We start from the raw sequence: 16,715 nt of genomic DNA, 5'->3' as shown, positions 1-16,715 counted from the left end.
GCAGAAGTATCTTTTGCCCATCCTTTTCACTACAGCAAGCATTACAACTAACCACCTCAATGCAAGGAATTTAGAAAATTTATTCAATTCAAAAGCAAACAAGAATAGTTACGCTGTTGCATATTAAAATAACAGTGTAAGAAACTTGGAGGGATGAATGAATGGCTCAGATTCGTTAAATCCTTTAAGCTGTATTTTGACATTTTCATCTCCTCTAGTGATTAGTAGCATTCTGTTCAGTTCATGAGCATGAATTGTTGGAAGGTCTGACATACATCAACATGTTTTGAAACCACTGTAAGAATGCCATACTAAAAAAAGCCTCTTGAACAAATAGTATTATCTCATTATTGGTAGTACTGTTAATATTCCAAAATTAATAAGTGACTAGGGCCATTGTATTTCAGGATTTCTTGGCACAAGGGGTTAACAAATATCTTGTTTTGATGTATCAGTTTAAGTAAGGCTCTGACCTGGAAAAAATCTCAGCTACTGTGAACCTTTCAGGTTTTTTTTTTCAGTTACTGTTAGAACACTGGGCTAATATGGAATCCTTGAAACGTTAGAAGCATGCAGCTAGAGGTTTAAAGCATCACCCAATGAAAGCTAGTTGAGCAATAAATTCATTTGTTTACCATTCCATCTCAAGAAAATCCCCTCATAAGGGGTGGATCTAAAGGATCTAAGTGGAGGCACTCTCTAGTGTTCAGTCAGATTAAATTTTTATTCCCATCAAGTTTGACCACGTGACCTCCTGATATCCCTTCCAACATGAATTGTCCTATATCATATTTTGTACTTTAGTTTAAAGATATCAAGAGGAATATAAAATATATTTTAAACATAGTAAATCATTATAGCTGTAGACATCAGTTTGCATTTCCTTGAAAATAACACTTCAAATTGCTAATTGGAAATTGCTAATGGTTGCTAACAATTACTAACAGTTAGGACCAAATGTTCTGCTTATATGAAAATGTGCACCTTCTATTGGCTTGAAATATCTGCATTGCTTTATGCAAACAGGGAATTTGCTTCACAGCATAAAAGACTGTCCTTTTTTTTATATTAAGTAAAGATGGTATTGATAACTGTCTCTCTTATGACCTTTTGAATTACTGTGAATGATATTTTAAAATACTCTCTTCTGATTTGGAATTAGTTATTTCTAAGGAAAAATACCCAACAGAGTATTTTCTCCTGCTTTACCTGAATCTACTAAAAGTTAATCTCTCCTCATCTAAGAGCTAGTTCACTTATGAATTAGATTACACATTTTCTTTAGCATTACTGAGAATGCAGCTACTATTTGACTGTAAGAAATTGGTGTAACTGTGGTGAAAACAGAGAGAAAAAAAGAACTTACACAATTAGTTATTGCCCTTATAGAACACACAATCATGTGCCCGAACCTCCAGTGCAGAATCTGTAGTGCTCAGCTGCCAATGTTGACGAGTGCCAAAGCCAAAAGGTTTAGAACCAGTAACTACAAAAGTGATGGGTGATCATGCTGTTTTCTTTTTCCAAAGGATGACTGTTTTTCTCTAAAATGTCTCTCATTTTCTTTTCCAGTCAGAGTGGTGGTCAAAGTGGAGCTGGAAGTAAGTTCTACATATACTTTTTGGGGAGAGTTGTTTCTGTGTACTACTTACCTTCAAATCCAGACCTCTGCAGCTCCCAAATAATGCAGTAATTATCCATAAGCATGCTAAATGTTAGCTAACAAGTAACAAACAAGTAGGAATAGCGGCCAAATTAACTTTCTTTCCACCTATGGGAGCTTGGGCAAGAAAGAAGTTTTGCCTTCAGATACTGAATCAGAAGCATGCCAGAAGATGGCAAAAGTTTATATTTTCTTTTGTATGAAGGTAATTTTTCCCACAAAACAGCACAGATATAATGGGCAAAATATTAACATGACCAAGAGGTCTTGTGCAGGAGAAATCCAGTTCTGAAATACCCAGTAATACTGCCAGCAAAAGCTTCATTTTGCTGACAGAGTTAAGGGGAACTTCAGTCTCAGTGATACTCTGGAGTCCTAACCAGCACAACTGCAGCAGTTTCACACTGTCAAGAACAAACATTCAAACCTAGTTTCCCCTTTGGTAGCACATATATTTATGTAGCATTCTCTGTTGATCACAAGAGCACAGCTCATCTTCTCAGCTTAGAGTTTAGATACTAGTCATGGCAGAAGCATCCCCTGGCAGGGCTGAATGAAGCTGCTGCCAGCTAAGTACAGATTTCAGTGATTAATCTGACCAGTGGCTAGAATTGGACATGGAAACTGAGCTAACCCTTCACTGAAGGAGGTGGGACTCAAAGGTCAGAACTGAGACCAAAATGGGGAGCTTATATTGCACTTCCCTCTGGCTTCTGTGGATGAATACAAGATGTCAGTTGCTGAGAGTGTTGCTCTGACATCTTCAATCATCACTCGAGTCACGCACAAAAATTTAAAAGTCATCAGTCGTCATAACAACTGGGCCAAAATCAGCCATTTAGAATTTCATCAAATACAGTGTAAATGCATTTGTTTTCAGTATTCATCCTCTTGTGATTGGCAGTGCCACATTTAAATGCTGTGGGTGGCATTCCCAACTGGGATAAGTCTAAATCACTGTTTTAATAAATAGGCTGTGCTGGTTTACAGAAAGATTCCATTTGCAAGGATATTGCACAAACTGCAAACACATCTGATGTACTTAAGAGGCCAGTAATGAATACCTTATTCAGCAGAACTAAATAAAAAAGCATTAATTCATTGTTTGATCTGTTAAAGAGATGTTCCCACCTCCTCCTTCTGATCAAGAAATTTATGATGGGATTGACGACGATGATGCTGTAACTAAGTAAGTTTTTATATCATTTAAATAATTGTTTCTTTAACGGCGTGTTTTCATTTCAGTTTTTAGTTTTTTTGAATTAGCCATAATAATTAGCAAGTATTAGGATGATCAGCATGTGGGTATGCATCAGGATGGATTCCTGAAGTTAAAAACAAGGGTTCTTTGGTCTTTTGGACAAGTTTTGTTCTGTAATTAATTTTGGTATGTCAGCAAAAAGCAGCTGCAATCATGAAAATCCCCAAATCCCCAACTGGTCGGCATGGCTCTGAAAGGAAAATAAACTAAAATGTTAGCATGCTGAGTAGCAACACGAAAACAGTAAGCCACTAGATTAATATTTATACCTACAAATATATCTCAATATCTACAAATGACCTAACATACATATTTCTATTTTAGCATTTTAGTGTTTAGCATATAGGTAAGTGTCCTCACCTTGTGGTATATACGTTGTCGGCACTAATGAGAATTATGGGCATCAATGGAGAATTTAAACTGGACCTTTTAAAAAGGATGTTACATTTTACATTATGATAATTGCATGCATACTCCAAAGGTCTGTATCGCAGGATGAAGATAAGAATGGTATCTGGTCCTGGGGAATCTTGAAGAGGCTAAAAGTCAAAGATGACAAAAAGAAAAGTGTACGAGCAAAAACAACCAAAGACAATGGGGCAGAAGATAATGGAGATTTGTAAGAGTCTGCCAGGAAACCACAGTGCACATTAACTAATTCTAATAAAGCATTGATCCCATGCTACTAACATGTTCTCACAGCAGCCTGATGAATCATGCATCAAATTGCAGCTCAGGATGATACTTTTCTGCAAAAATACTCACCTCCTTTCTTTTCACCTGCATAATATAATTACTCTCTTAACAAGCTGTATTTGCTGCATAAGTCGGGTAATTAAAACATACTGAAAATTTCTTTTGGTGAAGAGCACTGGAATAATCCATCGTCTTTGTGCCACTTTGGTGATGCAAGTTTGCTGTATCCTCAGTTAAAATGTAGCTTGTTCATCAGTACATTGTTGCTGAGATAAACTGGTAGATCTAGTCCCATTAATCTAAATTTTAGGAATAATATGCCAAACAGAAAAGGGCAAAGATTGTCTTCTACCCATCTTGCCTAGAGGTTAGATCAGCAACTGGTGGTTTTACCACCACCTTCTCTCATTTGGTTCTGAACCAGTTTACTTTGATTCAGTGGTAAAAATACATTTAGTCCATGAGTATTGCTGGTGTCAGTGGAGCTTCAAAATGCCTGGAGATAACTTGGATCCCTTGTGTTGCAAGTTTTTTTAATTATTTAAATGAGGCAAAGGCCTATTAATGTGATATAAATACTTAATGAGCATCTTTTTTCCCCCCCCAGCATGTCCCCTTCAACAAAGCAGTTTGGAAAAGGTAATTAATAGCCTATTGTTTAGTCTCCATATATTCCTGATCCTTTTTTCTGTATACATTACTCTGTATCATGCCAGTCACAAAAATACATCCAAGGAAGGAAACAGGATTTCCCATTGCTTACCCAGTTCCAGCAAACAAATTTAAAATACTGTGACTGATTTGGCTACAGACAAGGAGATACAAATACATCGCAAGCTCTTGAGAAAACAATTTAATGTATTTTTTTAAGAAGTCATTATTTTTCTATGTAAGATGTCCAGTAGTTCATTTTATTTGACATTAAGTGTGAAAAGATACACTTGGAAAGAAACACAATGCAAGACTTCAAAAGTAGAAAGAGATGCTTATTACTTTTATCACTTGCGGTGTCTTTTAAGGTAACATATATTCGTAAATATCAGCTCAGCCATGGAATAAAAAGCAAGTTCTTACAATTTTTGAGGCTGTTGTCTGAACTGAGTTCTAAAACTTTTATTGCCTACTGTGATTCTTCTAGCCATTGATTTGATGAGTTGAACAATTGCTTCCTTTCTACAGATATGCTGAATGCGATTCAAAGTATATTCTTGGGGTAAGAATTCTTTTCACTGCTTTGGCATTTCAAGATGGCCTAAAAACTAACATACATGTGATTCATAGCCACTTCTAAGCAACATGGCATTGACCAGAGTGCTATAGAAGCACCCGAGTGTACATTAACATCAAACCCCAAAAATATACTTTGATGCAACACAGTGGGAAATGGACTAATTAAAATGAAGATTAAAGGCTATTGCATTAGCCAACATGTGCTAAAACTTGCTTCAGCTTAAGAAGATTAAAATATCAGTGAATACCTATTATTATTAATACAGAGTCTTACTCTGAAAAGGTTGGCTGGTGTTTGTTTTGCACAGTCCATTGTGCAAAACAGAGAACCCACAGTTACTATAGATGATAAATGGCTACAGTACTCGCCACAATTTCTTGTTGACTTAGCTACACTACCATAGTTTGTAACACAATGTATTCAGTACTCAGGGATCTCATAATAATTTGCCATTCTTTTTAACACTGTTGTTTCAGATTGTGGAGACAATGATGTTTATGATGATGTAGATTCTTCAGACTTCCCTCCTCCACCGCCTGAACTCAAGCAAGTGAAAACAGGAATTACTCCCCTGATTAGAAATCTGTAATACACTGTGAAACATTTTCAAAGTATTTACTAGAGGCAGATTGATACTAATGTATGCTTTATTTAATGTTGTCAGGTTTTCTGATTCTCCTAACCCTACTGTTGACAATGGCAGTTGAATGCTTCCTGCCTCCATTTCAGATTGAAATAATAATTAGACTATAGAATAAATAAGCATGTCTTGAATTTCGACAAATTCTGTCCCTGACGGGCAAGAGGTAGAAATGATTGTGGGCTGTAAAGGTACTTCACTGTAGATTCTCTGCATGCAGTCTTCTTCCTATCAAAGTTTGGGGACTGTTAGGCTAAGTACTTGATGCCAGCTGCTGTAGTACTTTAAGAGAAAAGGAGATAGACAGTTGTTTTTCAAGTATGAAACATAGCTGGAGGTGTAAAGTTCAACTCGGAAAACTTTCATCCCTGGACCAGGAAGTTATGGCCGTCTCTGGAGCACAGATCTGTTATGAACACGTGCATCTGTGAAGATGACGGCAGCATGTCACATTCTGTTGTCACTAACTCCACTCAGGTGGAGCTACAGAGTGCACTACAATAATCTAGTCTGGAGGCATTAAAACAGAGAGACCTCTTTGAACAGTATAGCCAAAGGAAAAGATGTGGCCCTCCTAACCAAATCTAGGTTAGTTCACAGACACACATACATTCATCATCAGTGAAACCGTCATCCACAACTCCTACAGAGATCAGGAAGAATAAAAAAGTAGAGTCAGACTTTAAATTCCCACATACAGCAGCAGGAAGGGCAGTTAGGGCATGAAACCCTTCCATGCTCATTGGCACAAGTCAACAGTATCAGGGATGTGGAAAAAACAACAGAACTTGAAATGGGTAATGTGGTGCAGATTCCCTGGTATACCAAGGTCTTCTATGGGGACATAAGACTAACACAGCTGCTGTACAAAAGGTGGAGATGGTCCAGCTGCCTCCACAGTGGGACGTGGTTATTCAGCCTATTGCCCAACGATACATAGACTTCACAAAAATTGCTCCTTGCCTAAAGATTCTGAAGTGATGGATATTATTCACCTGAGCTATTTTTGGTAGATGTAAAGTTCTCATTTCTGTAGCAGCTAGATACTTCGAGTAATTTTCCATATGTGATAGATATATTAACATCAGAAGTCATTAAAAGAGAAAAGTAGGAAAGACAACCCAAACTTCTTATTTCTTCTGAAAACAAACTTGTTTTGTATTATCCATATTAGTTTTGTAGAGCAATAAAAACATACAAAAGACACATTAAGGCAAATGCATTTCCACTATAATTATCGGAAAGGTTGTCAATACCTCAGATGTGTTGCTAATTTTTGTTTCATCTATAACCTCTCGTTTTAGTTCATCAAAATCAGCAGGCCTTGGAAAACGTAAATCAGATGAAAAAGATGCACAAAAGCTTAAAAAGATGGAAAAAGAAGAGAAAGAGTTCAGAAAAAAGTTCAAAGTAAGTTTTGTTCTCATAACAAAGTTTAAAATACCTTCAGGATGTCCTCCAATTTGTATCCCCTAATTGGTAAATTATACATTATTTTTCCTTTGAAAGGTAGAATATTACTACTTGTAAAATAGTATCTGAACATTTTTAAGTCCAAATGGCAAGCACAGGCACATACTACATAGTGTAAATAATTATTTGCCTAATTTTCAAAAATGTATTAATAAATGGGAATATTTTGTTCTAAAAAATGCATGATCATAAGCTTTACATTAATAGTTTTTAACCAGCATTTCTTTATTTTATTTTTTCAGTTTGAAGGTGAAATTAAAGTTCTTTACTCTACCACCACAGTCCAGGATTTGCCCCAGAAACGATGGGGACCTAAAGACTTGCAAATTAAACCAGGAGAGTCTCTCGAAATTATAGAAAGCACAGATGATACCAAGGTCCTGTGCAGGAATGAAGAAGGAAAATGTAAGTTTTATTAAAAAGCTGTAGTACAAATCAAATTGTCAGGGAATGATTGAGTCAGGACATGTAAAAAACCCTCTTCCCTCTCCTATTAAATCAGAGCCTAAGATTTGTCTTTTTCCTTTTCTGGTGGTTGACAAGAAGTAGATTGTTGTTATTTTTTTATTGTGTTTTAAGAGTGCTTTGCCTTAAAAAAATTAAAATTCCAATAGACAAGAGATACTAAATATAAGAAAAAGGACAACTTAGTTATGTAAATCTTGCTTTGCAACAACAAAGATTAGCAGATGTTTTTGTTGCTTCTGTCTCCCTCTATTTGGCAAAAGGAGCATAGCTGTGATACCCCACAGAATCTGGTAAAAGTAAATCAGCTGCACCACTGGGAAGCACTTGACCATTGACTGCAGCCAAGGGAAAATCAGTAACAATATTCTTATTTTGGATTGCCAGAGATGGAGCTCAATCCTTGCAACAGGATGGGGGAGGGGGACGGGGGGAACGACTGCTTAGCAGTCTTTCTCCCAGCCCCCAGATGATCCAAGGCATATGTCCTCATTGGCATGCCTGCTTGTTTTGGGAGCTGAGCGAGGCCGTTCTGTGTTTCTTTGAAACCCTTGGCCAGGGAGTGCATTGGCAGAAGTTTTTGCATTTTTGGAGAAATCTGGACCATCTACAGTTGGTTTCAATTTCTTAATGTGTTTCTGTTACAATACATTTGAAATCTCCTAGAGAAAACTCACTTTGTGTAGGAACAGACTATGTTCAAAGCAGCAGAATCCTTCCTCTCACCTTTACTTTTTACCTCTGACCTATGTAGAAGACAGTCCAAAGCCATAAACCTCTGAAGGAGATGCAGTCACTTACGTTTTTTTCCCCTCTGTACTCAACTGTTACAGCCTGGACTATAGCCTTCTTCCTGGCAGGCCTGCAGGGTGAGGAAGAATTTCTTGCATAACAACACACATGTTTTTCAAAATATGGATTGCACTTGTGTAGCCACTTCCCAAAGAGCAGCTTTCAGTGCTGCATTTTTTGAATCAAGCTAACAACAAAGTAGAAAGTAGTTCATGTTGGCTGTTTTACTTACATAGTCTTCAAAGCCTTTCAAATAGTGACAGAAGCTACTGCTTTGCTATGCATAAAAGAGCAAAACAAATAAAAATATCCTCCCTGAAAACTCTGAATAGATCTCTGTCAATTTCCACATTAATTAGTGAAGTTTGAATCCTACTTTTGTTAAGTGCGTGACAGTTATGGTTATTTGCTCTAGTTGCTCTAGTTCCTCCTATCTCAAGGCTATGTTTTTACATCTTGAAGGCCAGACAGACTAAAAATCAACAACTAAAGATGTTTTTGTTACTTTCTTGCACATGAATTCTTCCATTTGATTATTCACTTCTGAAGCACTTCCATAGCTTCACGCTATTACTGGCAGTTAAACAAAATTACAAATTATACTATAACATCTTCCCACCTTTCTAAGTAAGGGTTGATGATCTTAGGAATGTATTCTGCTTATTTTAGTTGTTATGAAATTATTTGAAATTTCAAAAGTGAAACAAGGAATTGATGAGTCTTACGCTACAGGCTTGGGGAAGGGTGGCTGGAAAGCTGCTTGGCAGAGAGGCGTCTGGGGGTGCTGGTTGACAGCCGACTAAACATGAGCCAGCAGTGTGCCCAGGTGGCCAACAGCATCTTGGCTTGTATCAGGAATAGTGTGGCCAGCAGGAGCAGGGAAGTGATCGTGGCCCTGTACTCAGCACGGGTGAGACTGCACCTCGAATACTGTGTTGTTTTGGGCCCTTCACAACAGGAAAGGCACTGAGGTGCTGGAGCGTGTCCAGAGGAGAACAACAAAGCTGGTGAGGGGTCTGGAGCACAAGTCTTCTGAGGAGTGGCTGAGGGAACTGGGGTTGTTTTGTCTGGAGAAGAGGAGGCTGAGGGGAGACCTTATCACCTTCTACAACTACCTGAAAGGAGGCTGTAGTGAGGTGGGGGTTGGTCTCTTCTCCCAAGTTACAAACGACAGGACAAGAGGAAACAGCCTCAAGTTGCACCAGGGGAGGTTTAGATTGGACATTAGGAAAAAATTTTTCACTGAAAGGGTTATTAAACACTGGAATGGGCTGCCCAGGGAAGTGGTCAAATCACCATCCCTAGAGGTATTTAAAAGACAGATAAAGTGCTTAGAGACATGGTTTAGTGGTGAACAGGTACAGATGGACTTGATGATCTTAAAGATCTTTTCCAACCAAATGATTCTATGACTCATTTACCTTCTGAAATGCCTTCTTACTGTTGCCTTGCTCTGACCCACGTACCTTTTGAAATACCCAAAAACCTTCAATTCACTTTCATAGATTTTGCTTAGACATTAGGATATACATGGATTTCAGTGCCTGAAAATGTAAGTTGTGTCCTCACCAAGCTTCCTTTACACTGTCAGAACAGCTGGCCTGATGTGTCATAGCTTTCAGTGGTGCTAAGTAATCATGATGGAGTGTGCTGACCTGCTGCCTTGGTCCCTATTGTGGAAGCCACGTAAAGATAAATAAATTAGTTAGAAATTAAAACTTTGGACATTTAATTTTGGATTAGTAAGTTTGAAACAGTGCGAGATCAGCAGGGGCTGTATTTCCCACATATTTAGGGGCTAAGGACCATCAGAAGAACCTAGATTATGCTTTGCAGTTGTAGAAGGACTGGCACATGCGCACCTGGCTTGCAAGCACACTGTGTTTGTACACCATGACTGTAAGCAAAGAAATTTTTGCTTTCAAGTATTTCACGTGAAAAAAATAAAAGAAAAAACAGAGAAGATTAGATTAGCCAAATGATTTTAAATTATCCTTGGTGAGACTTCAGAAGTCCTGGAAATTACTGGACTCTGCTTAAAGAGAATTTTAAATGGATGACATCTCTCAAAAAAAATCAATTTCCACGCCTTTATCCCAGGTAATAAAATCCAAGGAAAGACAACCAGGCTAAGAACATCCTGAATAGACAGAGCTTTCCCTATTTGTAACGACTTGCTATCAGCTTGAGGGAAGATGCAGGTCACTGAAAATCTGCAGCACTGGGTTTTTGACTATTGAAGATTAGTTTAACTAGGCAAAAGTTGTAGTAGAATTATGTATCAAATCTTCATGACCCTGAAGATATAAATACAGGCAAATGAAGCAAATTTTATCTTACATAGCTGTAATCAAATATTAAATGCATAGAACTCTTTTTTTCATTCATGTAACTGTTAAGTCTTAAACAGAAGCTAAAGGAGATTAGTGTCAAATAAAATATTATCACATGAAATTAATGCCTTTTTTAGGCAACCTTCAGCTCTAGCACAAGACAGAAATTGTCTTTAAAAATGCAGTGTTTTTAATGTATTATGGCCTCCACAGAGCAAATCACTAATCTACTTTATATATAGTGATTAATATAGCATATTCTAGAAAGAAACTTATTTACATTTGAGATTTATAGCAATATCTGATACCTACCCATTTTAAGATGAAAATACACCAAATTAAGATGAATTATGCAAATGTTTCTTTTTGAAGAAAAGCTGTTTATAAGAATTAGTTACTTATTACCATTTGCAGGACTATCTGAGATATTAGTCTTGTTAAATAACTCTTCCAATATTCCACATAGGAATCACAGGACATTTTCGTATATCAAAACATTGGCCAGTTGAAGCCTGTGATAATTCAGCAGCTTTGGGGAACAGTACTGTGTTCCCAAAGACATTGTGTCTGATGCCAATTTACAAAGGAAGGTTTCCCCTATTAGTAAAGTTACAGATCTTGAAAAGGACAATTTCAATTAGAATAAAATTAGGTTTTGGATGTAAAAAAACCCAACACAAAATATGAGATTATTTATCTGGACATTACTGTGCATTTAAAAAAAGACAAGATACTTTCATGTCTTGTGTATCAGAAAAGAAAAAATCACGTAAAGGAGGAAATGATTCCTTAAGATAAAACAGTAAGATCTGGGGATTCAGCTAGACTGGCCTGAATGATCGCCACCAGAAATACTAGCAGAACACTGATACTTGATGTACTGTATATGGTTCCTCTAAGTACATGGATTAGTAGCAGATTCAAGAATTCAAGGAACTTTACAAATCAAGCTAATGAATTAATTCTAAAACATATGAATTGTGTACAAATTACTAAAAACCTGTGGCCATTTAAGCCTCCTAATGAAAAAAGGAAGGAAACTTATACAGTAATTTCAAATATAACACAGGATCACATTTCTCCTTTAGAACTGTCCTAATTTTGTACCAACATACTAATGTTTACTTGCAAATATGTAATTATTGTTATGGCTTTCTCTTTGCTTGTGTATGTTATACCAGTTGACAGGTATTTCAGTAGATACCTTTTACCAAAGACAGCAAGTAATTTTTTCAAGAGACTAAATACGTTGAAGAAGAATATGTGTAGTTTTATCTGATTTCATTAGCAATGCAACAGAGTAGTAGAATAACTCATTACTGAGTAGCTTTGCTAAGGTATTTCCATTATCTATATAAACAGTTCTTATCAATATGATACAGTTAAAAATTTTTAAACAATTACAGTTAATGATAAATAACTGGTGTATACAACTTGGAAGACATTTTTTTTGCCCTGTAGGAAAATATACATATTTCTGTTATTTGATATGATAAATATTGTTATGTGGTTATTATTATACTAATAGTTTGTGAACTATACTATATTTTGTGTTAATACCTATTGTTTCACACTCCTCTCATGCAACTAGGAAACCAACATAGAAGATGAAAACCTAATCTTGCATAACTTGTACTACTATTTTCTCCTCTCAGCACTAGTTTTGTACGCAATGGAATCTATCGCAATGAAACAAGAGACATGACATTTTATGAACATGTAAAGTACCTGTCACAGTAGACATCTAACTGGTCTTAGAGCTACTGCAGTATTCTGATTTGCTATTTAAGCTATTTAAGGCACCATTAGACTGGATATAAGGAAGAAATTCTTTGCAATGAGGGTAGTGACACACTGGAACGGGTTGCCTAGAGAGGTGGTGGAGGCCCCATCCCTGGAAACATTCAAGGCCAGGTTGGACGGGGCTCTGAGCAACCTGATCTAGTTAGCAGTGTCCCTGCTCACTGCAGGGGGATTGGACTAGATGACCTCTAGGGGTCCTTTCCAACCCAAAGCATTCTATGATTCTATGTTATACTAAACAAGCAGCTAAGAATTAAAACCAAAATTGGACATAGCAAAATTTTCCTCGAGTACATATCCATTGTACCTTGTTATCCATCTATTATGTCTTTCCGTCTGAAATATCTAAAAGAAAACTGCATTTCACTAGTGCTAGCAACAGAAGAAATAATGTGAATATTTAACTTAAATACATATGCATTTCAATTTTACAGATGGCTATGTTCTGAGAAGCAACTTAGTTCAAAAGTAAGTACAAAGTGATCTTCTTGAAAAATTTCCTATAACACTCAGTTTTCTTCTAAAGTCCTTATTAAATAAAAATGAAATGTAATTATTTTAGTATGTAATTCTAGTCCTGCAAATTGAGTTATTTTTATGGAGTTCAGATTTTTCAAGAACTGGTCACATACATCCACACTGGAAATTTTCCAGGGCCCCGTTCCTCATTGCTTAAGCATAAACTCTGGTTTAAACCATGAAAAATTACATAAATTAAGCATTAGTACTAGAATCTATTCCCAAGCTGCACATTAATGTCATTAAATGTATTGATGCCATTTCAAAATGTTTAACTAAAATAGACTGATTTTTCTTTAGGTTTATTTTTATTTCAGTCTTACTGGGATTGAGCAGATTTGGCACAGTGTTGCTCCGAATAATTGTGTGGAGTTCAGCACTTAGGTTCTAATCCAAAATTCTTGTCAGACAAAGCCTTTCCATTTCCTTCAGTGGGCTTTATGCTAGACCCTTAAATATTAAATCAGATGTCACTTTTCGATGTGAGGCCTCCAAGCACTTATACACATGGTAAACTTGTATGTATATAAATAGCCTTGTTGGCTTCCATGGACCTGTTCATCTATCTAAGCGACACACTTTGAAAATTCCTATTCATGGAACATATATCATTTATATTACATTACCTAAATTCATTGTCTAAAAAGATGCTCCTCCAAAACCATTATGGCATTGGCAAGTTCAGAAACAAACAAGAATTTCAAGGGCATACTGATTTTTTTCTTTTGCTCATCTTTTCTGGTTTTCATTTAAAAAGATCAGTACGTATTTCATTTTTTATGGAAATATCTCTATGATTTTCTTAGAATAGCTTTCTTAAAAACTTAATTAAAAAACCCAACCTTTTAATAAAGCAAGCCTTTTGCATTAGAAAGAAATGTATCCAGCTCTACCCTTCACTGAAAATCCTTTGATCTGACCATCTTGCAGAACAGAACACTGTGCTGTGACTACAAAGGTTGCGCTTTCTTAATTAGCAAATGAATTACTAGATAGCATGTCTGCGCCATGCCTCGACACTATTTTTGTTATCTGCGTGCAAAGAGTAATATACATATGATGTCTCAATTTTTAATGCATTATTTTTCTGTTTTTAACTTACAGTGATGGAGAGATTTACGATGACATTGGTGATGGTATGTGGAACAGTTCAAACAATACAATAACTATATTCAATTACACCAAATAACTTTATCCTTGAGTCAAAGTACTACACAGTACTAATATCTTTGCATTTTATTTCCATTTCAGATTGCATCTATGATAATGACTGATGCAGATTTCTATGCAAATAAGAGCTTCATTGAAGATCAAAATCTATTTCGGACTTCCTAACTGTGAAAGCAAGAGAAGTCACTTACAGCTGATTACAAGTTAATTGGCTACACTCTTCTAAATGTACAATTAACCTTTTTTAGGATTTCAGTCTTTTGTCATCCCTTGCTTTGTATGATATTCGTATTGCCATTTATCTGAGCAATTGAAATTCAGGGTGTATGAGCTAAAGTTAAGGTTACAATTTTCCACTTCCTTTCCACATTTGTGACAGTCCGTATAAAAACAGTTCTTCAGTTAGCTATACCCAGAGAGGCTAGTTCAGGTCTATAAAGGATACAGAGGACAACAAACCCTGGGAACAGATTTCACCCTGGCTCTGGTCTATTAAACACCAGAGACTGCCACTCTGGGGAGGACAGTATCCTGAAAAGAAGTGCTTCCTTTGGTGATAACATCCTGTTGTGAAAACAGGAAATCAAAAGTGGGCATCGGAGAAGAAAATACATTGCTGACCTCCCATTCCAACTGCAATAGCGTTAGCTACACTGACATGTACAGCCATGTACCTCCATTGCTGAAGTTTCTCTTTCTACGTTGTACTAATGATAGAATACCATTTTCTAAAATTCGTTTGACCATTTTGTAGGTACTTTTTGACTAATATTAATAGTGACATAGTAACAATGTTATATGTGTTACACACAGCACTCTGAGATATAAACCATAGAAGAGTTTACATTATAGTACGGTGTTGCTCAAAATATATTCAGAATATTTAGGTTAAGATTTAATTTCTGTTTAGTTTTGAAGAGGTGTTGTTGTTGTCATGATAGTAATTTAGGCATTAAAATGGACCTCTCAACTTACAATAAACTGGTTGGAAATAACTTCTAGATGAAATACATATGTATATTTATTACACCATTGTCCTAGTATCTTTTCCTTATAAGTACTATATTTTACACTAGACTTCACTAAATGGGAGTAGTGAAATTAAACATTTCCATGCTTACCCATCGTAGAAACAACATTTATTCCTAAAGATCATTGGTGATGCTGTTATCTGAATGAGCAAGTAGCAAATCAAAGCAAAATAAGCGGACGAATCATAATAATAAATATCACTTTGCACTTACCTATCAGAACTCACTGGAAATCAACAGACATTTACAGTGAACTCCCAGTAAAGAGGGTAAGCATGTGCAGAATACGGAACATATATTTTTAATGTGTGATGCTTTTGCTGTAGTGCAAGACAATCAAAAACCTGCAACGACCAACATGGCTGGATCCGTGCAAGCGATTCCTCTTGGTAATCAAGTTTCCTATAATCCTCAAGGGACGTAAGGCACACTGTGCAAACCAGTGCAATGTAGCAAGCTAGCAAGCTTAGCTTATGAGCATGAAAAAATTTTAGCTCAATTGAAGTCAGTGAGTTTTGGTCTTGCCTTCAGTGGAGCTGAGATTTCACCTCACACAAGCGCCTTTTACTGATGGTTCAGAATACGGTAACTCTCTAAGGAGGTATAATGCTATGGGGATATAAAACATGAAATTAATTGTAGAGGTAATAGCCTATAAGCTATTTTATACTGTATTTAAAATCACTGATGATACACTGAAAAGCTATATGCAAACTTGAGTTTCCTGTTCTATCTTTGCTATTCAACCAGCATCCAGGCATACAGATACCAATTTTATGTGTAAACATCAGCACCAGCACCCAAATTTAAAACATGAGCTTGTATACTAAGTACAATGAATTTGTCTGACTATTTGGCTATGTTGCTGCTGGTGGTTTACTTACTTTTCAGGGGCATTCAAGAGGGTATTTGCATCAAGTTAGCGATATGCCAAAGAACGCAGATATTTAGAAATACGCAACCACTTGCCAGTTAACAATAGGATAAGTAGTTTCATGATTTACACAGTTAATTATCTCAAAAAGAGTTTGTGTTAAAGTCTAACATATATGCCCAGTAGAACACAAACCTCTTTCATCCCCCTGAAAAATAAGTTAATTTTATTCTTCGTGAATTTTTCAGTCATATATATTTTAAATAGCTTTTCCATGTTCTTAGCCTTGATGTGTTGTATGTACTGTATTTCCTTACTGATTATACTGACTGAATTGGTCTTATGATACAGCAAATCATCAAAAGTAATAACCATAAGATACTTCAAGCTAAAAATCTGTGCATTGTTTGCACAGATCAAATATAATGTGATTGTTACAGGGTGTTGAAAGGTATTTATAAGGTACTACACACTGAAAAATTATTGGTATTGTATATTTTTTCTTTTCATTGTATTACCAATGTTGTTTGCTGGATGCATTTTTTTTCTTCCTTCTGAATAAAAGTGTGCTTTCTGACAAGAAATGTGAGTACACGATCTGATATTTTTCCCCCTCCAAACGCAGTCTATAAGCCTGGAGTATTTGCCTGTGCCTGCTAAAACATTCAGCAGTGAAAACATCAAAATAAAATTAGACTTCAGCATGAACACCCCAGTTAAGGTAAACAGAGCTGGTTTCCATCTGTGTTGTACCCATACGCTGT

At 36.3% G+C, this 16,715-nt stretch overlaps 1 protein-coding gene across 3 annotated transcripts in view; it reads left to right on the top strand.

Annotated features, from left to right (window-relative positions):
* FYB1 (FYN binding protein 1) overlaps positions 1–16,435 on the top strand; it is a 68,723-nt gene extending 52,288 nt beyond the window's left edge. The window contains exons 10-19 of one of the 3 annotated variants that reach the window (XM_035902684.1): positions 1,573–1,601; positions 2,783–2,852; positions 3,406–3,543; positions 4,228–4,259; positions 5,328–5,436; positions 6,796–6,901; positions 7,207–7,369; positions 12,792–12,825; positions 13,981–14,012; positions 14,128–16,435. In XM_035902684.1, the coding sequence (XP_035758577.1) occupies positions 1,573–1,601; positions 2,783–2,852; positions 3,406–3,543; positions 4,228–4,259; positions 5,328–5,436; positions 6,796–6,901; positions 7,207–7,369; positions 12,792–12,825; positions 13,981–14,012; positions 14,128–14,150 (736 nt within the window). In that variant the 3' untranslated portion in view covers positions 14,151–16,435. Of the gene's footprint in view, positions 1–1,572; positions 1,602–2,782; positions 2,853–3,405; positions 3,546–4,226; positions 4,260–5,327; positions 5,437–6,795; positions 6,902–7,206; positions 7,370–12,791; positions 12,826–13,980; positions 14,013–14,127 lie in introns of all 3 variants that reach the window. The other 2 variants (XM_035902686.1, XM_035902685.1) reach the window with 2 other exon arrangements.
* The last annotated feature ends 280 nt before the right edge of the window (positions 16,436–16,715 follow it).

Source organism: Egretta garzetta, unplaced genomic scaffold (genome assembly GCF_000687185.1).
Source record: "Egretta garzetta isolate BGI_Z169 unplaced genomic scaffold, ASM68718v1 scaffold59, whole genome shotgun sequence".
Taxonomy (NCBI): domain Eukaryota; kingdom Metazoa; phylum Chordata; class Aves; order Pelecaniformes; family Ardeidae; genus Egretta; species Egretta garzetta.
This window is presented reverse-complemented; position numbering and strand designations above follow the sequence as displayed.